At 43.9% G+C, this 25,469-nt stretch overlaps 1 protein-coding gene across 1 annotated transcript in view; it reads left to right on the top strand.

Annotated features, from left to right (window-relative positions):
• The first annotated feature begins 1,512 nt into the window (after nt 1–1,512).
• LOC310660735 (macrophage mannose receptor 1-like) overlaps nt 1,513–25,469 on the top strand; it is a 51,639-nt gene continuing 27,682 nt past the window's right edge. The window contains exons 1-13 of the mRNA XM_083405705.1: nt 1,513–1,997; nt 3,698–4,102; nt 6,564–6,737; nt 9,011–9,169; nt 10,067–10,180; nt 11,553–11,696; nt 13,571–13,753; nt 14,870–15,027; nt 16,075–16,188; nt 20,914–21,029; nt 22,118–22,266; nt 22,380–22,579; nt 23,609–23,730. Coding sequence (XP_083261831.1) covers nt 1,937–1,997; nt 3,698–4,102; nt 6,564–6,737; nt 9,011–9,169; nt 10,067–10,180; nt 11,553–11,696; nt 13,571–13,753; nt 14,870–15,027; nt 16,075–16,188; nt 20,914–21,029; nt 22,118–22,266; nt 22,380–22,579; nt 23,609–23,730 — 2,099 coding nt within the window. The 5' untranslated portion in view covers nt 1,513–1,936. The remainder of the gene's footprint in view (nt 1,998–3,697; nt 4,103–6,563; nt 6,738–9,010; nt 9,170–10,066; nt 10,181–11,552; nt 11,697–13,570; nt 13,754–14,869; nt 15,028–16,074; nt 16,189–20,913; nt 21,030–22,117; nt 22,267–22,379; nt 22,580–23,608; nt 23,731–25,469) is intronic.

A 25,469-nucleotide genomic window follows, 5' to 3' on the forward strand; every position in this document is an offset into this window, starting at 1 on the left:
CAAAGTTTCCAAAGATCAGATTCATGTAGTTTTCCATAGAAAACTAGAAAGAAAAACACAGGCAGATAAACGTAGTTGCAAAAATTTGATAACATGGTTTCTAAACACGTGGTGTGGGCTTGGAGTGACAAGCCCAGGTGTCCTCCCTGGCCAGATTCACAAAATGGAAGAGGGGCAAACAAAGAAACGTCACCTCCTTCATCCCAAGGTGAGGGGGTATGACCCAGTCAAGTCTAGCAAAAATAGCTTATTCTATGGTTTTAACTCCTTCATGCTACGCATGCTGTTTATATGAGGCTGAATTTCCCACATATCGTTGTTTAAGTGATACGCAGCAGCAGGTTACATACCAATTATTCTTGTCCTTCACCTGATAAGTTGGGTGTTGGGTGGGTTGTATTTACTTTTGCTTTCATGCTCCCCAGAACCTGCAGTGATTATTGCTGGGACTGACTTCATCCACTAAATTCACCCTTCTGAAAATCAGCTCTGAAACTTTCAAGATTTCAGAAAAGGCTAAAGCCTGCAGAGACTATAAATGGTGTGTGTGTGTGTGTGTGTGTGTGTGTGTGTGTGTTCCAGCTCTCTTAAGGGTTGGTGGCTTGGAATATCATCCAGTGCATTCTTAAAGAACTAGACAGTGGTAGAGCATATGGTACTGTTGCCTGGGGCAAGTGCATTGCTTCAAGGGCGCACACATGCTGCCCTGGTAGCCCTGTACAGCTGGGTTCTGACTGTCCTATCCCAGCCTTGGAAAGTGGTGCATGGGGTGCACTCTTGCATTGGAGCCTGGGAGTGGAGCTGTGGCCAGCTGCCGCAGTTGGGCCATCATGCAAGGAAGCTGCCTCTGCAGTTCCTTCACTTGTTGGAGCCAGGCGCCAAAGGCCCAACCCGGGCACAGCAACTCTGGCCTCAGTGAGGGAGCCAATCATGGGGGTGCCTGGTTGTGCCCCTAAAAAAACCACACAGACACAACGCCTCTCTGCCCTCCCCACACTACACCACTGGACCTAGGTTATTACAAGAAGGAGCTACAGTAGTGGTACCTCAGGTTACATACGCTTCAGGTTACAGACTCCGCTAACCCAGAAATAGTGCTTCAGATTAAGAACTTTGCTTCAGGATAAGAACAGAAATCGGGCTCTGGTGGCGCGGCAGCAGCAGGAGGCCCCATTAGCTAAAGTGGTGCTTCAGGTTAAGAACAGTTTCAGGTTAAGAACGGACCTCCGGAACGAATTAAGTACTTAACCTGAGGTACCACTGTACATAGATGGCTCTTAGTCACAGACTGTATCTGCACACTCTTCAAGTATTTCTAGGGTGCCAAGAAAAGGGCAGGAGTTTCAAACAAGAGTTTTCACTCTCCTGAAATCCCTCACCAAACCTTGCAGAGTAAACCTTGTGGGCCAAGGATGCAGTTTGAGTCTTAACCTTAACACACTCAGCCTCCATGCTGTCTGTGGTCCCACAATTGGGACACGCCAGGCCTTACACAGTTCCAGTCAGCTGTTTGTTCTGAGCAGCTCATCTCACTGACTTTAGCCACACTGACTTTAGCCTTATCGGTTTGATCTGGGACTTAATCTTCAAGTCATGGCTTAGCAGTAGCATAGTTATCAATGAGAATCTTTTAATTACTTCCTTCCGTAGCACTGTGTACTGTTTGATCGTTTGGTGAGTTGTAGCAGCCTATGTGATGGGAAATAAATCTAAATAACCCAAAGATTTTCAGCAGAAATAGTTTTCTTTCTCTGAAGGAAGCTGATTAAAAGTTTACCAAAAAATCTGTGAGTGTGCTACAAGTGTTTCATAATGCCAAAGACAGAAGTGAAAATATCATTCTGCCTGACTCATTTATGAAGGAGTTCTTAAAAAGCAGCAAACTCTGATTTCTTTTATTTCCACGGGAGCGGTGTGGCAAGTTTGGTTGTGGCCAATGTCTTTCCTTTTGTTCCTAAATCTCTTGATCCTCATTCAACCAGCTTTTCAGGTATCAGGTAAGCTCTTCTTCGCTTCCATCACCGTTGTTACCTCAGCAATAAGTTGAGGTGCATATTTCAGGTACTTTTATTTGGTTAAATTTAAATAATCTTCTGGAAGTTCAAGTTGTACAGCTTGGAAGTTAAATCCATGACATGTTAGATTGAATGATAACTAATTTAACATTTAAGTTGCTCACAACAAAGAAAACAGGTGTGGGTCACAATAAATTAACTGCTAACACAATTTTGAAAACATGTTTTTAAATTGTGTTCTATTGCTTCAAGAAATACTTTGCTTTTTTCCTATACAGAAGTCAGTCATATCCCTGTTGCTTATTTTTGCACAATACAGGAAAAAAATGCTAAATATTAGAAATTTTTAAACAATAACACGTTAACAATATTATTCATGAAAAATACTCAGCATCTTCATTAAATGACAGTGTTTGCTGATGATACATTGACAATGGCGCAAGATTCAATTGTTGTGCTTCAGTCTTTGAAAGAACACTTAGAAATCTTCCATCAGGATTTAATTGCAAATTAATTATGCAAAATAAAAAATACTACCAATTAATTTGATGGTGACACTTCAAAAGCGGCTGACAGAAATGTCAAAGATAAAGATAGCCCATGTGAGGTTTAAATACCTTGGGATAATCTTAACAGTTGATCTCAATTAAATCAAGGAAATTATGAAGCTTTGTTAAAAACAATAAACAAAGAACTGTTAAAGTTGAAGCTCACAAGCTTTGGCTGGCTAGGTCGTATCACGGCTATAAAAATGTCAAGACAGCTGGCCAGAGGTAGGTGGAACAGTATTTTGGGAGGGAGAATAAAAGGAGCCATTTCTGAGGAAGTTTAAGAGAAAGCAAAAGGGAGAGTTGTTTCTGGTCTGTTTGTGTCCACTCTGAGGAAAAGGAGAGAAAGGTTTGTGTCCACTCTGAGAGAAAGGAGACTCTTAGCTTAGATTAAAAGACTGTATGCAGTGCCTAGGGAGAGTATTCAGCCAGGAGTTAAATGGGAGGCTGAGTTTGACCCAGGAGAAGTAGAAGTTGTGAGGTTACAGTTTACTTAGGTCTCATTCCAGTCAGGAGGGGAGAGCTCCTCTAGAAAGAGAAGACTCCCAAACCAGTTAGGAGGGGTGAGGTGATCCCTTGGGTCTGTTACTTGGAATACCTCAGGAGTGTGATTGTAAAAAGGTAGGGTAACTGACAAAAGGTACCACCTTGGTTAGGAACCAAAGAATTAAGTTGTGGAGGAAGCTGTGTATGTAACACCAAAGTAATTAAGTTTCAGGAACTGAAGTAACATAACTGAACATAAGCAACTGAAGCTTAAAAGAAGCTGTGTGTTTACTACCTTGATTGGAGGCCTGTAATGGAATCCATTAGATTTAATGTAAATATTAAATAAGTTAACTGCTTCTTGAAAGTACATTATTTCCTGACACATCCTTTGTTTTATTAACTTTGTTCTATAAAATAAATCTTATCTGTTCAACTTCTGCCTCAAAGTTTTCCCTCACACAAGAATCCAAAGTTAACCTGTTGTTGTGATTATAGTGTGTGTCCATAGGTGGGAGCTACCACAATTGGTGTACAGCAGTAGGATCCACCACATAATTGGTGCTAGAAGTGGGATCCACTACAAGAGCCCTGTGCAACTTTCTCACAAAGTTCCTTCCTATTATTTTTCCTCTCTTAATTTTACAGAGAGTGACAGCTTTCTGATATATAATGAAAACCTCAAGCTTTGTATACAGTCTTGGAACACTCGTTCCATCATCCTGGACTACTGTGATAAGAGTAATGAGTGGCAAAATTTTAGGTGGGTTTCCGACGGCCATATTTTGAACATGGCGACAAAGTTATGCCTGGCAGTGCCTTCCAAATCAGACCAGGCCCGGGTCACACTCTCCTCCTGTAATGAAACCATTGAACTTCAGAAATGGGAATGCACAAATGATACAAAGTTACTTGGACTTGAACACCAAGATTTGTTTGTAACTCCTGAGGGTGGTCGAAAAGATCGTGTTATGCTGTCTAATAAAGCCACCAGCGAGAATACCTGGAAGATCTATGGAACTGAAGACAAATTGTGTTCTAAACACTATGAAGGTAAAGTTCAGATAATCTGTTCTCTTTTTTTAAATGACCAGCTTGTGTATTTGATGAATCCCCTGCATCAGGGGGTGAAATAGGAATGATGGTAATCACGTAACTTCAAAATATATCAGTAGAAAAACCAAACTTGATAACAGTCATCAGGACCACAGTAAAGGGGCGGCAGAGGCTGTTTAAAACAGTCTGCTTCTACAGTGACAGACTTGGGTAATGTGGCACTTCGTGCGAGGTCAAAATTTGGCACCCCCACCCTTCCCTCATGCTCCCTTCTCAAAGACAGGTAAGGAGGCTCTTGGCTTTGGGAAGGAGGCATGAGGGCTTGGGCAGGGGCCTATAGGCAACCTATCACCTTCCCAAATATGGGAAAGTGCTAACTGGGCTTTGGTAAGGAGACAGAAAGACTTTAGGACCCTGTCAGGGCCTTGTGCCTCATTCCCAAAGCCCAGTTTCTTGCTTACTGGGCTCTGAGACAGCGCCCTCTCAGCTCAGCGCCCAGTGTTTGTGCCCTGCTCGCACAGCCCTAAATCCACCTCTGGCTTCTGCCATGGTAAAGACAAATATGTCACCTGGCCTCTCCATCTCTCTGACTGTCTGTCCTCTATCTCGCTAAGACCACACACACATTAGTCCCAGGACTGGACCCTTTTTGTAATGAGCACTCAGCACATTACTTTTTTCTTTAACAAAGTAGTGATAATGTAATTCCAGACAAATCCAAGTACTATGAAAGTTCCTGTTACTTTCATGTCACAATAGAACTGGATGTTGTTGTTGTTGTTGTTGTTGTTGTTGGAGATTCCAACACTTGAAAGACAAAATGCTGCTACCAGTCCAGGTCTCAGCTGTAAACCTGGTAGTTCAAGGGTGGGTGTGGGGATTAAATTCTATTCAGTTTGAATTTAAAGCTGAATTTATCACATCTGCACTTTTGAAAATGTTAGGAGAACTAAAACAGACTTTCCCTTCAAAATTCACAGTTGCCTGAATTTTGCAATGTAGTTCTGCAACCAAGCATTGCTTACAATAAGGTATCTATTAGGGGAAAGTGTGCACAAAAAATAAACATATTTGCAAAAAAATATTTTGGGGAAAGTTGCTTGCAGAAATATACACATTAGTCAAATCTGCATATAAAATGTGCTCCATATGAGATATTCACACAAAAATGCTGAATAAATCACGAGGATTTTTTAAAGTGCAAATTCCTGCAGAAATGTGGAGAACTGAATTTACATTTTTTAAAAAAAAGAAACTGAGAGAAACAAAACTGACAAATTCTTCCATCCCTAGTCAAGGGGTAAAAGCTAACTAGGGGAAATATCAAGGGGAAATATCAGGAGTGACAATGATGGAGTCTGCTGTCAGAAGCCAGCGGTAAAGGGGCAGAGAACATGCTCCAGGATTCAGTCTTATTAGTAAGGGGTGGAGTCCAGTAGTAAATGAGCAGGGCATAAACAATTACATTGTTCAATTCAAGTGTGGATGTGTTCCTCGTATATACCCCCTGATACAAATAATCAGTCCAAACTCCAGCTAGATCACAAGAACAGAGCAAAAGCTAAAAATGTTGAACTCTAGCAGCTGAGATAAACTGCAGCACAAACATTAAGGCTTATGTGCAAACCATATATTCAAAGCACATCTCCACAAGGAATCCTGCAAACTGGTTTGTTAAGGGTGCTGGGAACGTGTGATTTCCCTTTCTCTCACTGAAGATGCTGCACTGAAACATTCGCCACTTCCAGGCGCTGCTTCACTCCTGTCACAAAACACATATGTGCCTTCTGCCATAGCAAAATGTTCAAGTGAAGTTTTTCAGTTGCAAATGAAACTGAAAATCCATGCCAGGATAGAACTATCACTGAACAGTATGTGTTCCATTTCCCTTTAGCTCTGTTTGCCTTAGAAGGCAATGCTTTCACCTCCTTTGTGTTGCAACAAGGGTTCAGGTCTACCCAAACTGGATGGGGTGTACTTTTCTGTTTATTTGGCCTCCCGACTTTGGAATAGGCATTCCATTATGTGCACTAGTGTTTGAGTGTGCATACCATGCAGCCTACTTCAGAAGGACTTGAAAAGATAGCAAGATGCCTTGTCTGAAGACAGAATGTTGGCTCGTCTACCTCCTATTGTCAACACTGACTGGCAGTGGTTTCAACCAGGAGTCTTTTCCAACCCACCCTGGAGACACCAAGGACTGATTATTTACTTCAGTTAAAGGGAAGTTTTCATGTATGCATTGATGCAATAGAATGGATGCTCAAAACTTGAGGAATGTGAACACTGAAAAAAAGTGTATGTGTGCATCTGCGTGTATATATATATATATATATATATATATATATATATGGAGCTCTATATTGACAGTTTTGTATTCATTTCTTCTGCTTTAGCTAATTCTCATAACTGTTTGAAATCAGTCCGGCATAACACAGTCTGTTCAATTTGCCTTTAGCTCTGTATACTATACAAGGCAATGCCTTGGGAGCCCCATGTAGGTTTCCATTCAAGTTTCGGAACAAATGGTATGCTCAATGCATAAGAGATGGTGATGAACATGGACAACTTTGGTGTGGAACAACTGAAGATGTGGATAGAGACTCTTTAGCTGGATATTGTCCAATAAAAGGTAAACAATTTCATCTCTCTGCAGTAGCTTATCTTAAAGTTTTAAGTGTCTATACGCTTACTGCATTTATAAATTTTAAATGTTTGTTTTCCTTCTGGGATTGTACCCCCAAGTATGTTTTATAAGCTGGTCTACAACTGTAATAAATTATCTAGCAGGTAAACAATTTAAAAAGTTTTGTTTAAACCTTTACTTTGCCATCCTATATTTGATGCTTAGAGGAATGGTTCACCTACAAAGAGAAAAGAGAAGCTGTCTCTGTTGCCTCTGTTGTACAGATTGTGCAATTTAAGAAGAAAATGGAGGGTGGGGACCTCTCCCCTGTGAGTCAGAACAAAATGAATTGTCAGTAATGTCAGGCTACCCTACAGGATCAGGCCTGCCGTTTTTCATTGGAAAGCGGTGGTTACAAGGATGCAGCTCAGTTCAGGCCAGAACTGAAGTCTAGACCAAAGATGGAGAGCTGTCAGGGACTAACCAGATGAGGAGGAGTGGGAGAGACCTCCGCCCAAGCAGGCTTCCAGGCAGGAGGCAGATGAAGATCGTATGGACCCAGGGTCATGGTGGTTTGAGACAGGACACACCCCAGAAGAGGAAGCAAAGAGTTGGAAAATAATGGAGGGTGAGGAACAGGAGCAAGCTAGCAGGTGCCCTAGTCCTGAACAGAGAGAGGAGTCAGGTGTGATAGAAACAGTAGAGCAGACAAATGACATCATGGCACTTGAAAGCCTGGTAGAGCTCCCTTCTTATCCTAGAACAAGATGCTCCCTTCGTGTCTCAGAGCAGAAAGCCAAACAGAGACAGAAAGATTTCCATGCCAGCCAGGAGGAGTCTGGGATGTAGGAAATCAGCGCCAAGGGAGAGGGGCGGGCACCCTGGGCAACAGCTCAAGCTTAAGGGAATACATTCCACAGCCTCCGTGTATTCTGTTTGATACTAATAAAAGGACTGAAAAGCCACTGTCTCTGCAGATATGGATTTACTCAGCAGTTGTCTCCATGAGCTGTGTGCTGGCTCCCTCGTAACAGGAGCTGCTGGATGCAGGATGCAGACAGATTTCATCTGGTCCCCTCCCAACCTTCAGTGGGGAGCAGCTGAGGGGTGAAGGGGTTTGGTATGGTGTAAAGCAGAGCTTTCCAAACTTCTAATGTTGGCGACACACTTTTTAGATATGCATCATTTCATGGCACAGTAATTTAGTTTTACTAGCAAAACAGAAGTTAAACTACCGTATTTACTCAAATGGAATGTGCATCTTTTTTGGCAAAATTATGTTGCAAAAAAATAGGGTGTGCGTTAGATTTAATGGTGCATTTACATTCGCCAGCAAATACTTTTTTGGTTTCAAGGTTTTGAAAATTGAGGCGTGCATTAGATTTGGTGGCGCATTAGAGTCGCATAAATGCAGTAAGCCATTTCCAGCCCCAGGAGCATTTACATGATACACCTACTGACACACTAATGTGTTGTGACATACAGTTTGGAAAGTTCTGGTGTAAAGTGTGTAACTGCACATCTTTCCCCTGCTGAAAGAACAAAGCAGAGGGCAAAATGGATTGGCAGACTTCTGTTCCTTGTAAACATGCATCTATGGATTTTTTTCACTCATATACTGGCAATTTTAAGGATGCAGTTGCATACAGAAGTTTATCTATTTGCATAGCTCTGAAGTGGGACTTGCAGTTTACCAGCACATTGACTTTATTTGCATTGTTTTGCTGGGATTACTGCAAGGGTTTTGACACATGGGTCGAAGGTGAATTTAGGGAAGCTCTACAGGTTCAGTCACACTGGGTGCACACCCTCAGGAGCTCTGCCAGGGATGCCACATGATTATTTAGAATGGATCGTGAAAGGAGGAGGTGAGGTAGAATTTTGGCATTGCCTAGGATGCCATTGAAATTTGAGACCCCAAGGAACACCACTGCTGGGGTAGAACAGGCCACACATTATTTATTCTTGTTTTTATTTATTAAATTTGTATGCTGTGATGGCCTGATTGCAGTTCCAGGACCTGGGGGCAGGTATCCAAGTTTCTCCCTTGCAGATATCCACACTGAATGCATGAATATGGGGCTTGAGAAGCCCTCTTATTATGGAGTGTGGTCCAGTGATGCTGCCCAAGTTTCACATAAGCTTCTATATTTCTCCATAACGTTTGAGGTATTCTTTTGATAAGTGGTATGTTAAGTCATCAACTGTATCTCACTTGTAGATTTAGCTTCACCATTGGTAATTTTATAATTTGATGTTAATGTTAACAATGCTTACAGATGATGAATTTTTCTGGACCAGAAACCATTGGACAGGGGATCTGTATCAGATCAATTCCTACTCAGCTCTAACATGGTACCAAGCAAGCAAAAGTTGCCAGCAACAGAATGCAGAATTATTGAGCATCACCGATTTACAAGAACAAGCATACCTGACAGGTAGGACATAACAAGGCTGACCTGAAGAAGCAATCGGTGTCCTGTGATATTCTGCTAATTAGTCAATACCGTCTCAACTATAGACAGCAACTTCATAAACATTATATAAGAAGTAACCTCACCCCTAGAGGAGTTTCGAACAATCCCCATACAGGTTATCTGTTGCATCTCAGGTTACCAAAGGAACTGGTAGTTCTTCTGTGTCTTTAACAACTGTATGAGGAACTACATGTAAGGTTGTGTCGGTTGAAGATGATGAACCATTGTCCCTGCATACTAGACAGAATGTTTCATCTAATTTCTGCCCTAGAAGCATAAAAAATGAGTACGGTCGTACCTTGGTTCTTGAACGGAATGCATTCCAGGAGTCTATTCGAGTTCAAGAACCAAGGCACAGCTTCCAATTGGCTGCAGGAGCTTCCTGAAGCCACTCAGAAGCCACTGAAGCCATGCTGGAAGTTCGGCTTCCGAAAATCGTTCAAAAACCAGAACAATCACTTCCGGTTTTCGATTGTTTGGGACAGGTACGATCGAGTTGCAAGGTGTTTGGCTTCCAAGGTTCCACTGTATTTCTTTCATTTTCTCATTGGCCCCTGCCTCCAGCTTCCTAACTATAAACCTCATGCTACATAATATCTGCTTACCTGGGGCTCCGGAGGAGGATGTTGCCACACAGTATAACTGCAGCTGGGCCCAGGAGGCCGCCATCTTCCTGCCCAGCCAGGGGAGGGGATGGCCACCTGGTACCCCCCCCCCCCACCTCCGGCCGTGCTGTGGCCTAATTCAACCCAATACCAGTATCCTGTGTCCATTCTGTCAGCCCTCCCTACAGCAGCTGCAGACATCATGTGCCTGTGGCAGTGATTCAGTATGACTGATACTCTTTTCCTTGAATAGGATTAATAAATGATAAGAAAAATGACTACTGGATTGGATTGAACTCTTTCGATGTTGAGACTGGGTGGCAGTGGATTGGCGATCGTCCTTTTAGATATTTAAACTGGGCTCCAGGTGAGTCAACATTGGCATGCCAACAACTAAATAAATACTGAAAGCCATCTCCATTTAGTATTCAGTCACATGTGGTATTATTATTATTATTATTATTATTATTATTATTATTATTATTATTATTATTAAAAATGTATACTGCCCTATACCTTCAGGTCTCAGAAGGGTTCACAGGATAAAATCACAATATAAAAACACAGAATGAATAATCAAAATAAATATGGTAAATTCTTCAAGGCAGCACTCAGCATTGTTGCATTAATTACCTCTCCCCTCTTGGTACAATAACTTTAACATACTAAATAACAATATTAGAGGCTCCAAAACTTAGCCAATTATTACTTCAATTTCGGTTATTCTATCTTCCCAGAATTTTCTGATTTTAGGACATATCCACATCCCAGCATTTTCTGCTTTAGGGCTCCAACAGGCATCATTCAATGTACTATATATCCAATTAAGACATAATAGTGTCTTAGGTACCAGCAGAAGAAGAAACACACATTTAAACACATACAGAGTTATTTTCCATTTCAATGTCAATCAAACAACATATTTGGGAGAAGAAAAGGCTAAGGAAGTAAACCCGACACAAATCTGGAGTCCCTAAGACAGTGGGATGGCACCCAGGGGTGGAGGAAGTGGGAGGCAGGGGTGCCAGTTTGCCCTGGGTGTCACCACTGAGGGGGGTGACAAAATGCTGTGTGGCACTCATGGTGGGGCCTGTAGCACACCCGAGCCACATGTCTCTCCTGGGAGTTACACGGTGGCTTGGGCGCCCGCAGGCTCTGCGCTGCCCCAAATGGTTCGCCCGCTGCCTCCCCCTCAGCTGTAGGTCGGCTGAGTGGGAGGAGGCAGGCAGACTTCTCGGAGGCCCCGTAGAGCGTCCTGCTCCAGCTCGCCCTGTCCCACAGGCAGCTGATCAGCTTGCTGCGTTGCTGGTGGCACCTTATACACCCCCTTCCAGCAACTCCTGCAGCCAAACCAGTGTCACACGTATTTCTCTGCTTCCTTTTGAACCACACCAGTAAGGCCAAGAGTGGGGTCTTGTCATCTGGGTAACCCAGGACTTCCAGACACACTGCCCAGGCTTGTACCAAGAGGAGGTAATTTTGGTGCTGTTACTGCAGCTGTTTGAGTTCATCCACAGAGGTGCACTTTATTGTCTCTCGAGACAGACAGATGTCAACAATAACAACACAAGCCTTATCCATTCCATAAAAGGGCTGTATATACATGCTTTAATAAATCAATAAAGTGTACTGGTATTTAAAATCTTGTAAGCAACATCTTGAAATAAATAATAATTACCGTGTTGCGATGTTAGTACAAAGCAAAAAATAATTACAGTGTTTCTCGCTCTTTCTTAAAGGTAGCCCATCTCCAGAAACAGAAATGATCTGTGGATCAATGCAGTCTGAAAATGGCAAATGGCAGAATAAAAAGTGTCAAGATAACTTTGGGTACATTTGCAAGAGAGAAAATTCTTCATTAGATACTTCTGTTATTTCTTCAGGTAGGATGCTGCCCTGGGAATGAAGTTTACCTTTATATTGTTGTACCATAAGTTATGGAGTGTGCCAGTGTCCAATATTTCTTAAAGCTTTTCTCTAGTAATGGAGGTTTTGCTATTTGTAGCAGTGTATGCAATGTGAAGCGTTTTATTGGACTCAGATGCTGGAGGATATTTTATCAGTAGCCAAGGATAAGTTATCTGTCGGTAAAGATGTAAGGCGTGGTCTAAAAAGGCATATGTTACAGGAACCTGGACCACATATGGCGGTGCCTGAGTTGATTTCCATGGGATGGATATAATCTAGAATTCAATCTTGAAAAAAGATGGGAATTATAGAAAAGAAAGAAATATATTGGAACTCCTGTACAAAGCTCAAACAGTCTTCCCCCTACACCTAACTTTGTCATTATTACATTTTTGTGTAAACCTTTGTAATCCTTATGAATGTGGTATATAATTATTATCAGTCAAGTCATCGAAAAGCTGTGAGTTGTGTGCAAAGAACCGTGATGGTGGTGTGGGCGATTCCTCTGCACAGGGCACTGAGCCAAGGGGGAACAAAATAAATAAATAAGTAAATAAGGAATGTTTGAATGAATGAATGAAAGAATGTGAAAATAAGAAATATTGGGGAATGCCAATTTTTGTCCTCGCTCAGGGTGCCATATTCCCAAAGCCTGCCTCTGAGGAAACTATCTGCTAGGACTGCTGAGAATATATGATTGCAAGTTTATGCCATGCTATAAAAGTTTATATGTTCTATGACATTTCCTTGTGCTCCTGCTTGCTCAAGATCTTGTGCAAGTGGAAGGATGTCTTCAGATTTAATTTCACAATTTCCTGCAGTAAAGGGTGGACTCCTCAGATGGCCTGCCACTTCCACTCACTACACTCGGCTGAGCTGTGAAAATTCATAAAACATGCCTCACAGGGGGAGAGTAACCCCACTTCCCGGTCCCACCTCAGATCTTGTAGACTTGGCTCACCACCATTTTGTTACCTCAACTGGGTTTTGAAGTGGTTGCAGAAGGGGGGAGGGTCTTACCAGAAGCCTCTTCCTCAGAAGCTTTGACCACTTGTGGTGGTGCACCCACTGCGGGTGCAGCTATTTTCAACACTGAGCAGGACTTTGAAGTACAGCTAATGATAGTGCTTTCTCGTGACCTGGTGCAAACCTAGGACCTGTTCAACAACTTTCCTGGGATGAGGGAGCCCCATGTTCCCAGGGTTAAGTCTGGTAGACCCCAGTAAAGGGGCTATGTGAAGTCCCCTTCTGCATCATACATGACGTTTGTCTCAGTCCCAAATTCTGTTATTGGATTAATTGACAATGCATAATTTCTAAGGGCCGTGTGTATATGTGTGAGAGAGAGCAGGTTGCGTAGCAGTTAAGGCATTGGGTAGGATCCATAGTAATTAATCAAAAGGGGTGCTGTTCTTTGGGTTTGCCTTCCAGGAAATTGGGGTACCCTGTTAAAGGTATCCTAAGAGAGGTGCTCATAAGCCCAGATGGGGGTTGAGGACCACAGCACTCCCCTAGGTGGCGATTCTGATGGGTTGCTCCTATTTGGCGTAAGTCATAGGGCATTCCTATCTCAGAATTGATCCCATCACCAGCAGTCAGCAGACCAGCTGACTGAAAAGAGAATCACCTAATGCCTGAGCCAAATTCATTTACATCTGTAATCAATAAAGTTGTGGCCTGTTTTGATCCAAGGACATAGCCCTGGTTGCTGTTTTTTTTTTTAAAAAAAAAAAATCATGTATGCAAGGCACCAGGCAGTGAGCTCAGTGTACCTGAGCTTGCAGTTGTGTTTTTTTTTAAGGAAATCCATCCAGTCATGCTATCTTAAATATGATTTTTCTCTTTTTAGGCCGGTCAAAGCCTATTAAATGTTCAGATGGCTGGGCTCCATATGAAGGCCACTGTTACCGCCTTTACAGACACCTCAAGACATGGCTGCAGGCACTATCATCCTGTCGAAAGGAAGGTGGAGACTTAATAAGTATACACAACATTGAAGAACACAGCTTCATCATTTCTCAGCTAGGCTACCGTAAGTATATCCAGAAAGTTCTGTTCTCCTGGTATCCAAGATATATGTGAGATAAAGGGGAAGAGAGTTTTTGGAATACTCCTCAGCCAGCTGTGTGGGATGATGGGATTGCCTGTCAAAATTCTGAATATTCTGGGCCAATCAAGACCCTGGAGGGGTGGTTTGAGCAGCAGATCCGAGTACTAGTCTTCACTCTGGTCCACCTGTGGAAAATTAAAAGCCTGCTGAGCATTGGACTGTCAGCACAGTTGGCAGAAGAACAGCCTTCCCACCAACCCTATATACTGTTCCTTGGGCACCTCGTTTTGAAGACTTTGCTGTGGTTCAAAATGGTTGCTGTATTAGGGTCTGGGAAGGAATTTGCCTGCAAACAAATTTGGCCTGTTTGGGGTTTCTGTCTTCCTAATAGTAATCATCACAACTTTCAACAGATAAGGTATTGGGTGGAATCTTTAGTCTGTCTTCGTGTGTGGGCTGACATGGTGGACTACCCCAACCACAAGCAGGTGCGATATCTCAGGGTATCCTGGAAAAGTGGTCAGAATCAAAGTTCTGTCCTGAAGGCAAGTGGGGAGCAGCTGGGCTTCTAATTGCAGCCTAGGGCAGGCTACCTTAGTTGACCCACATCTTGAGCTGGCCCTTAACCTCAGGCATGACCCTGCCCTAACTTCAGCCCTCTCCTAGCCAATACACAGCCAGTGCCTAAGCCTACCTACATCTGTAATCAATAAAGTTCTGGCTAATTGTTAATCCCCAAAAGTTGTTGTGGCAACTTTGTTCCTCCTGCCATCACTTGCCGCTCCCTTCCACAGAGAGGCTCACTGCACATGGATGTGCAAAAACCCATAAGTTATGTGTCACTGAAATGTAGCATTGCTCTACCCACTCGTGTTTTTGGCCCAACGCACAACTGGCAATGCTCCTCGCAGGACATTCTGGATCTCTGGCTGAAAAAGGTTCCCCTCCACTGAGCTAGCTGCACATTAACGTGTCTAATTGGGTGCTAATTCCCCATTTGTACCCCACAGAGCAGTGTAGCACAGGATCCTATTCCACGCCCAAGTTCTTTGTAACTAAAGTCAGGGAGTAAATAACGTGATGAATTTGTGTTCTTAGAGCCGGAGGATAGTCTATGGATAGGACTGAATGACCGGAAGACTCAGATGTATTTTGAATGGAGTGATGGATCCACAGTGAGACTCACCAAGTGGCAGAAAGGAAAACCCACACACATAAATGATGTGCAAAACGACTGCGTATTCATGAATGGGGAGGTAAAAATAAGGAATGCTAATAGAGATGTATTTCCCTTGGATTCGTCTTTGTGTGAAAGACCAAACAAATATACTGACAGCTAATCTGACACTGCCACAGCTGTACTAGTGCACACCAAACTTTCCTACACTGTCCTTGTACTGTCCAGGTAAGCAACATAATTGGTGTAAGCAGGGTGACTCCACAACACCCTCCCCACCATGCCAGCTGCTCCTGTTGAGAGCTAATTATATATTGCAATTCTAGGAGAACTAGGGGTGTAAGGAGACAGTGATTTGCATCCCATCCTTTGTTAGTCATAATTAGCACTGTTTCCATACCACTACATGAAAAATGATCTTCTTGAGAATCTTGCCTTCTTTCTTTTTCTTTTTTAAAGAGGAAGCTTCTAGCAGATATGAATGTACCATCACTTTGGTGGTGATGCTTCAGTTCTGGGCATCACTAAGTGTACCTTCCCATAAATAGAAAAATTAAAATTAAAATAAATTACACAGTTAGTAAAAATAAATCGAAGAATACATTTTGCAAAGTAAAATAATATGCATGATCTGCAAACAAATGTAAACAATGCATTTTTAAAGACAAGATAATAGAAATCTGAATTTTATATCTGAAACGTCTACAAAGGTGGGAATTAGGCCACCTCACCTTCAGTTCTCCAGTTGGGATAGAAGTATATTTTCAAATGCTACCAATTTTTTGCAGGCTGAAACCTGACTTTGTTTATCATTAACAGGCTTAAAATAAATCTCTCTCTAATCCTTTTTTCTTGGTATTATTGGTTTAGGCCGGGGGTGGAGTGCCATTTTAGCTCGTTATCTGCACCACCGCTCACAGTCTCACAACTTATTCTTTTTTCTCAGTATAGAAATTCATTATTGTAGAGGCTGTAGAATTCAGAGCAGTGCAAATGTAATGGGCGTTTTGTGCAGCTGTCCCCCTTGTGCAACAATAGAAAACTTTGCATCAAGAAAATGAGAAAGTGTAAAGACAGTCTACCCTCCTTCACTGAGATACGCATTTCTTCACCTTTCCATCTCCAGAATGGATACTGGGCAGATAATTTTTGTGAAGAGGAACTTGGTTACATCTGTAAAAGAGCACCTTTGGCAATTCTTTCTGAAGAACCTGAAATTGCTGATCCAAATTGCCAAAAAGTAAGTATAAAGTGAACCATGTAGTAGTTTAAAAAGTGAAATAAGCATATATGTCATCCATTTCTATTCTTAATATTCTATTCTATAAGATTCTAGTCTATAGGATTCATTGCCCATTGATGCAGAGGCACCTCTAGCCTTGAGATAAGCTGTACAATTTCTCTCTCCCATATACACACCAACTGCATTCTCCCATCTTCAGCAACTACAACACCATTAGCTTTCCCCACTTCTTTTATTTTTACTGCTAGCAATGGGAAAATCTAGACTGTTGTCCTAGAGTGTTTTCTGTTACTTAACTTTCTCTTTCTTTTATTTGTTTATTTATTGAGAATAACAATTTATTAGCTGCACTGCTAGGACTTAAGGTTGCAAACAATGATAAATAAAGCAAAATAAAGTAAACTCGGGAGTCCAGCATCACTGCTAAAAATGTATAAAACCTTGCCAGGTGGTGAAAAGGCCAAAGAGAATAAATGTGTTTTGCACACCCTCTGGAAGGCAAATAAATAAAATAATAATAATAATAATAATAATAATAATAATAATAATTTTTTATTTATACCCCGCCCTCCCCAGCCAAGGCCGGGCTCAGAGCGGCTTACAAGCAATAATAAAAACAAGATGAATGATTACAACTTAAAACAAAAGTAAAGTACAACATTAAAATAATGGAACATTAAAATATTAAAATGTAGCCTCATTGGAGGAGGAGAAGGAAAAGAAAAAAGAAAGAGAGGGAGGGAATCAAATTGGCTCCAAGCCAAAGGCCAGGCGGAACAACTCTGTCTTACAGGCCCTGCGGAAAGAAATCAGATCCTGCAGGGCCCTGGTCTCATGAGGCAGAGAGTTCCACCAGGCCGGAGCCAGAGTTGAAAAGGCCCTGGCTCTGGTTGAAGCCAATCTAACTTCCTTAGGGCCTGGGACTACTAGGGTGTTGTTATTTATGGACCTTGAGGCTCTCCGTGGGGCATACCAGGAGAGGCGGTCCCGTAGGTACGAGGGTCCTAGGCCGCGAAGGGCTTTAAAGGTCAAAAGCAGCACCTTAAATCTGACCCTGTACTCTACCGGGAGCCAGTGCAGCTTGAAAAGCACTGGGTGAATATGCTCCCATGGCAGAGACCCCGTGAGGAGCCTCGCTGCAGCATTCTGTACCCGCTGGAGTTTCTGGGACAGCTTCAAGGGCAGCCCTGCATAGAGCGAATTACAGTAGTCAAGCCTGGAGATGACCGTCGCATGGATCACTGTGGCCAGGTCGGGGCGGGAAAGGTAAGGGACCAACTGCTTGATGCGGCGAAGGTGGAAAAATGTCGCCTTGGCTGTTGCTGTAACTTGCGCCTCCATGGAAAGGGAGGCATCAAGGATTACACCCAAACTCTTAACAGAAGGCAATGGCGCTAATTGGGCCCCCGCAAGAGAAGGGAGTTGGTCCCTCATCCCCATGCCATCCCGACCTAGCCATAGGATCTCTGTCTTCGAAGGATTTAGTTTCAATTGGCTCCCACGAAACCATCCAGCCACAGCTTCCAAACATCTGGTCAGTGTGTTCAGGGCCGAGTCGGTGTGGCCATCGAGCAACAGATAGAGCTGAGTGTCATCAGCATATTGGTGACAGCCCAGCCCAAAGCTCCGGATAATCTGGGCAAGGGGGTGCATAAAGATGTTAAAAAGCATCTGGGAGAGAATTGTACCCTGCGGCACTCCACACACCAAGGAGTGGCGCGACGACATTTCCCTCCCTAGTGCCACCCTCTGTCCCCGACCAGAGATAAAAGAGCACAACCAGTTACAGGCTATGCCCTGTATCCCCACGTCTGCAAGGCGGTGGTCCAGAAGATCATAATCGACCATGTCAAAGGCTGCTGACAAATCTAAAAGGATCAGCAGTCCTGACCCGCCTCGATCTAGTTGTCTACGGAGATCATCTGTTAGGGCAACCAGAGCCGTCTCCGTCCCAAAACCAGGACGAAAACCGGACTGAAATGGATCTAATGCCGATGTTTCCTCCAGAAACCTACCAAGCTGTTCAGCAACCGCTCTCTCAATTACCTTACCCAGGTATGGAAGATTTGAAACTGGGCGGTAATTGGATAGGTCTAAGGGATCTAATGAAGTTTTCTTTAAGAGTGGACACACCACTGCTTCCTTCAGTTCCCCTGGGAATGTCCCCGTGTCAAGGGACAAATTGATAATTTCAACCAGGGGGGTCCGCACAACATCTGGACACTCCCTAATCAGCCAAGACGGGCACGGATCAAGGAGGCAGGTGGTGGGCCTACTAACTTGGAGGAATCTATCCACATCAGTAGGGAGTATCCGATCGAAATGGTCCAACACTGGACCCGAAGTCAGTCGAGGGGCCTCCAGTTCAGTCACTGTATCTAAATTGGCAGGGAGGTCACGGCGGAGCAACAGGACTTTCTCCGCAAAAAAGCTCGCGAATGCCTCACGGCTGTGGGTCAAATTTGTGAATAAAAGCAAATGCAGATCTCAGGGAGGAATTTGCAGTGCCTTGGGGCAACTTTTTCAAAGGCCCTGCTCCTCATGAGGGCAGTTCCAGCAGATACGCATTACACCATCCTCCCACTGCCCATAACAGGAAGAGACATTCTTATAAATCTGTGCTGGTCTCCAAGGTATCAAATGCTAAGCTTAATCAAATTTACTTGGAACCAAGGAAACTTCACTTCTGGATTATAGCCATTAACCACACTTCAAATTGAGTTCTCATGTGCTTATGGAAGTGTGTGTTCTTTGGGGTTGTCATAGAATCATAGAATTGTACAATTGGAAGGGACCCAAAGGGTCATTTAGCCAACTCCCTGCAATGCAGGAATCTCAACTAAAGCATCCATGACAGATGGCCATCCAGCCTCTGCTTAAAAACCTTCAATGAAGGATAGTCCACCATCTCCCAAGGGAGCCCATGGTCTAACAGCTCTTACTGTCAGACATTATTCTTGATCTCCATTCTTGTAATCAGAATACAAGTCTTGCCCCAGAATACAAGTCTTGCCCCAGAATACAAGCAGGAGAAAACAAGCTTGCCCATCTTCCATGTGACAGCCCTTTAGATATTTGAGGATGGCTATCGTATCTCCTCTTTCCCTGGCTAAAAATACCCTGCTCCCTCAACCATTCCTCATAAGGCCTGGTTTCCAGACCCCTGATCATCTTGGTCACCCTCTGTGATGGCCTGGGAATCCGATTCAGAGGCTGAACCGGAGGAACCCCAGCCTGCACAAGAGTCCCTGCCTCCAGGGCCGGCTGAGCTGAGGCGGGGCCTTGGATCTGAAGTGCCTGCACCTGTGCCAGATCCTCAGGAGCAGGTACCAGGTGACTCCACTCTAGCTCTGGAAGTGATTAAGGACACAGTGCCTATAGGTGCGCCTCTCCCGGCCCTGCCAGAGGAAGGTGAGTCTCCCCCTGGGTCCAGTAACTCCCCAGCCTCTCCTGAACTGCAGAGGCTTAGGGCAGAGAGGCGGAGGGAACTGGTTTCTCCCAGGAGGAGTGCTCGCCTTAAGGCCAGGAGAGGCGGGTCTCCTGGGGGCCGGGACCGCCCCTGGCCTCAGAGAAGATAAAGGCCAGTCAGCCCGGTCCCAGGTTGTGGGAGCAACGTCCTTGAGTACCTGCTCCTGCCCGGACCCAGACCTGCCCTTCCAGTGTTCCTGTCCCCACCCGGCTTCCTGCTTCGGACCTCGCCTCGCTCTTTGTGAACTGTTTCCAGACCAGTGACCCAGGACCGGACTTTGACTACGCCAACGGTAACCTTCCCCCCGGGACCAGCACACCCTCCTCTGCACACATTCCAGCTGGCCAATATGCTTCTCAAATTGTGGTGCCCAGAATTGGACACAGGATTCCAGGTGTGGTCTGACCAAGGCAGAATAGAGCAGTGCTGTAACTTCCTTTTATCTGGACACTATACTTCTGTTGATGCAACCTAGAATAGCATTAGCTTCTTTCTTTCTTTCTTTCTTTCTTTTTGCTTGTATCACATTGTTGACTCATGTTAAGCTTGTAGCCTACTAAGACCCGTAGATGCTTTTCACATGTACTACTGACAATCCAGGTGTCCCCTGTCTTATATTGGTGCAGCTGGTTCTTTCTGCCTAAGTGCAGAACCTTACATTTGTCCCTGGTGAATTCCACACAAAACGTTTTGCAATTCAGATAGCGCCCTGCGTGCATTTGAAGATCCTCTATTGAATACATGGAGCATTTCCTGAGTCAGAGAAAAGTATTGGACAAGGGAAGCTTATGCATATGCCTTGGAGCCTCTATGTGTACATTAAACGCCCTTTATCAGTCTTTCATTGTTAAGGTATTTAAATGTAAAGTTTCTATTTTATCCCTTAGTTATATATCAGGATTGTTCTGTTTTCACTTTTTGGTTTCACACTACTGCAATTTTCAAAAGGGCAAAAATTAATAAAGATTGTCACATTGGCTGGGGTAGCAACTTACTGGCAACAGCGCTGAAGGTCTCTGATTCATTGATCTATCCAATAAAAAAGAAGCACTGCGAGTTCGTGCACTGGTGGGGTGATGACATCATTGTCCCTGGCAACATATAGGAGAACTTTGTGTAAGTTCCATGATGTCTAGTGGTGGATGTGATTCCCATCTCAGTAAATGTTCAGCAGCACCATTAAAATAAATGCAATGTCTCCATCCTGGTAATATTGTGGTAACATATGGTTGTTGGTTCTTCTATATCAACAGGGCTGGAGAAGGCATGGTTTCTACTGTTACTTAATTGAACAAACATCTGTAACATTTTCTGAAGCAAAGACATCATGTGCAGCAAATCACGGATCTTTGACTTCTGTGGAAAACAGGTATCAAAACTAAATGGTCTTGCTGTTTGGAGAGCATATACTGTATTCCTTTCTTCTTCCCTTTGCTGAACATAAAAGAGAAATGATTACTTTTCTTGTGATTGTGGGTTGTTTCCAGCTAAGGTTTGCTCACATTAAACCTGCTGATGGACATAATTATCCGTGCTCATTAATTTCAGTGGGTCTACTCTATTGTGAATAGGACTAACAACCATATGTGTTTTATGTGAGTGAAATGTGTAATTGCTATATTTCTTTGTCACATAATGAATATTAAGATTTGACCTGTAGCCTGTGACTAAGCTACTTTCTTGAATTAGCTGCTCTATGTTTCTTGTGAATTTCCTACTTGATTTGCAATCTGTGGCTTGCCTCACTTTCCTGAAACTTCTGCACTGCATGGACCTTGCACTCCTTGTCACTGATTTCATTACATGCTACTCCCAGTTTACACGGGGCACTGTGTGTCTAAGTGAAATTACATATATTCGAAACACCACCGAAAAAGCCTGCAAACACCTCATTCTCCTCTGCCCCCACCCTGTTCTGCCCATTTTTGTATGGGGTTTGGGTCACTTCCAGGTTCAACGTGATGCATGCTTGCACAGACACACACATATTGGCTGTGCCTATAATGGTTGCTGCCTGTATTGTCCCTGGGTGGTGGGGAGACTTTCAAATCCATTGTTTTCCTCTCTCAAGTGAGTGGATGTTTTCTAGAATTCCTTATAAAATCCTTAATCCTATCCTGTATGTATGTTACACATGTCGCCTAATGTGCAGCCTGGGCTGAGATTCTTCTGCTTCAGTTATTTGCTCTGGATGCACTTGTATTTTTTGTTTTTCACTTGTAAAATTGCTGTAGACTGAATTGTATAGATAGATGCAAAATGCAGGTATATTGCTTAGTGATAGTGGATCTATTGGTTTAGACACTTCCCTTTCTCCACTGTGACCTCTCCATTGTCCTGCTAGGCTCTGTACTTCAACAGGAAGAGAACTGTCCTGTGGTAGGCCATCAATTTAGTTTTAATATATAGGAAATTAAAAATAATTCGAAATAATTGATTACATATTCTTCTCCACAGATATGAACAGGCCTTCCTGACTAGTCTAGTTGGACTTCGTTCTGAAAAATATTTCTGGATCGGCCTTTCAGATGTAGAGCAATCAGGGACATTCAACTGGACAAATGGAGACGGTGTTCTGTTCACCCACTGGAACTCAGGAATGCCTGGTAGGTATTGCCTCAAGTCCATCAGGAATGGTATTTCACAAAGGCTTTCTCCAATTGTTTCGAATATCTGTGAAGAACAAGGCTCCGCTGAACTTTTCTTGTACTTCCAAAAGGGCGACAACCCGGCTGTGTTGCCATGAGAACTGGGACTGCAGCTGGATTGTGGGATGTTGTGAACTGTGAGGAGAAGGCAGCCTTCATTTGCAAACAATGGGCAGAAGGTTTGACAACAACTCCTGCTCCCAAACCAACTCCTCTGCCTGCATGTCCAAATGAATGGCATCCAAGCAGTACTAGACATGTGTGTTTTAAGGTAGGTATACCATTTCTTGAGGATGCAGGTGGTGCTATGGCCTAAACCACAGAGCCTAGGGCTTGCCAATCAGAAGGTCGGTGGTTCAAATTCCCGTGATGGGGTGAGCTCCCATTGTTCGGCCCCAGATTCTGCCCACCTGGCAGTTCGAAAGCACGCTAAAGTGCAAGTAGATAAATAGGTACCGCTCTGGCAGGAAGGTATACGACGTTTCTGTGCGCTGCTCTGATTCGCCACATGACCCGGAAGCTGTCTGCGGACAAACGTTGGCTCCCTCGGCCTATAGAGCGAGATGAGCACCGCAACCCCAGAGTCGTCTGCGACTGGACCTAACGGTCAGGGGTACCTTTACCTTTATACTATTTCTTGAGTCAATTTCAGTGCCAATTCTTGCTTGTTTCAAAACAAGGATGGGTACATATTTCAGTATGTCCGTTTTAATTTCAGTGTTACTGCTCAGTGCAGGTTTTTTATCGTTACTCTTTTTATAGTGGGGTTTGGTTCCATGATTTATTTGAACTGTCAATATTCAATTGCTTATTAAAAGTTTTATAGATGGGGAGGGTGGAGGGTAGATCTCTGGTAGGTTTGCAGTAGATCAAAATGGACTTACAGAACTGGCATTAGAGCAGAAGAAGCAACCTTCTGAGCTTCTGTAGAAGAGAGACTGTGCTTGTGCAGTTTATCCAGGACTTTCAGATGGAAACACAGAGAGATTTGTGCTTCCCTGTGTTACCTGCTCTCTCAAGAACCACCAGTCTGGGAGCTCCTTGTGCAAAGGCAGGAGGAAGGGCAGCTGGTGGGAGGGACAAAATGTTGGGAGGAAACTGGCATCAGTGGGAGCCTCCTGCACAAAGCTATTTCCGTACATTTTAAAAACATGTACAATTATGCCATGTCTACTTTGGTCATTAGCCACCATTGTTAAATGCCAAATAGGTGTTCATGCAAACCACACAAGATCTCACTGTGAATGAATTTTGCAAGATTTGTTATTACCAATATGCAATTGTATTTATATGCATTTAGGCCTATTACAAAGAAACGAAGAACAGGAAATCTTGGTTCGAAGCGCAAGATTTTTGTAGAGCAATTGGAGGAGACCTAGCTTCTATTCACAGTGAAAACGAAAGAAATGTTATAACGGAATTGTGAGTTTCATTAAATGGTATTTCCTTTACTTTGTCTCAGTATCAAAAAGGGTTGGGGAAGACATTTGCATTTTTTCTTGTGAACCTCCCAATTGACACTTCCTGAACCAAGGTGTGAACCCAAACACCTCTCTCCTCTGAAATGCATGTACTAAAATGGCCTGCCTCTCACTCACTTCCCTCACGCCCCTCTCTCTTTGCACAGGTTTTGTAGCTGCAGTTTGTGTGTAACTATCTTACAATGCAGTTGTACCTTGGAAGTCGAACAGAATCCATTCCGGAAGTCCGTTCAACTTCCACAACGTTCAGAAACCAAAGTGTGGCTTCTGATTGGCTGCAGGAAGCTCCTACAGCCAGTCAGAAGCTGCAGAAGACCCGTCGGAAGTTTGGCTTCCTAAAATAGTTTGCAAACCGGAATAGTCTCTTCCGGGTTTGTGGCATTCGGGAGCCAAAACATTCGAGAACTACCGTATTTTTCGCCCCATAGGACGCACTTTTCCCCCTCCAAAAATGAAGGGGAAATGTGTGTGCGTTCTATGGGGTGAATGCAGGCTTTCGCTGAAGCCTGGAGAACGAGAGGGGTCGGTGCGCACCAACCCCTCTCGCTCTCCAGGCTTCGCGCAATCTCTGCAAGCCGTGGGAGCCCACGCCGGGCTCCCACGGCTTGCAGAGAGTTGCCTGCATGCTGGAGGCTGGGCGCGCTGAGTTCAGCATGCCCAGGCTTCGCGCAGCTCTCCTCAAGGCGGGGAGCCCAGCGCTGGGTTCCCGCTGCTTGTGGAGAGTTGCTTGCCTGCCGAAGGCTGGGCACGCTGAGCTCCGCAAGGCACGGGAGCCCGGCGCTGGGCTCCCACGGCTTGCGGAGAGTTGCCTGTTCTGGGGCTGGGGTCAGGGGAAGCTTGGGCTTCCCCCACCCCAGCCCCGCGCCTGGGGGGGAAATAATTTTTCCCCCCCTTTATTTCCCCCCCAAAAAACTAGGTGTGCCTTATGGGATGGTGTGTCCTATAGGGCGAAAAATACGGTAAGCTGTTTGAAAAACCAAGATACGATTGTAAAGGAAACACAACTTGCTATATGTTGAGGTGGTAACTTTTCCTACTGCCCCACACTTTCCAAGAGCACCTCCTGTTTCCATAAATGAACCATGTGCATAGGTTTGTGTGCATGTCCAGTAAGAGCGAGGCTCACTTGTAGGGTGATGGTTATGTGAGTGGGAAAGCAGCATGGCCCTGTTTGGCTGGGGTGGGGGCGCTCCGGCATCATCAGTGGCTTGCCTGTCCCGGGCGCCAACAACTAACGCTATGCCACTGCTTTCAGTCTCCACTTTGCCAAGCTTTACTAAAAGTAAGAGCTGATGCTGGCTCCTCCCATATTTCATATTATCCCACCACTTCTTGAACATTCATCCCAGTGACCAGCAGCTGGGAGCTACCGATTTTCCTAGAAGGCACTACATTGTCACATAATTAGCTTTGTTCTGAGGGGGGCTTCTGGGAAGCAAAAGGAGAAAGTTTTATCAAATGTATAAATGAACTCATGGGCTGCAGAGGACCTGGATTATAATGTGGTCACCTATACAGAATCAATAACTTAGTTTGAAATCCAGGTGTGCTTAAGAATTGACCATGTGAGCAGAAATTAGACACACACAGTTCCTGCTCCAAACAGCACACCTGCTCCAGAAATCTGATACTGTACCAAAAATTAAATGTATAAACTGGTGATAGATTCATTTATGCTAT

This window comes from Podarcis tiliguerta (assembly GCF_965153285.1).
Source record: "Podarcis tiliguerta genome assembly, chromosome: 12".
NCBI classification, from domain to species: Eukaryota; Metazoa; Chordata; class Lepidosauria; order Squamata; family Lacertidae; genus Podarcis; species Podarcis tiliguerta.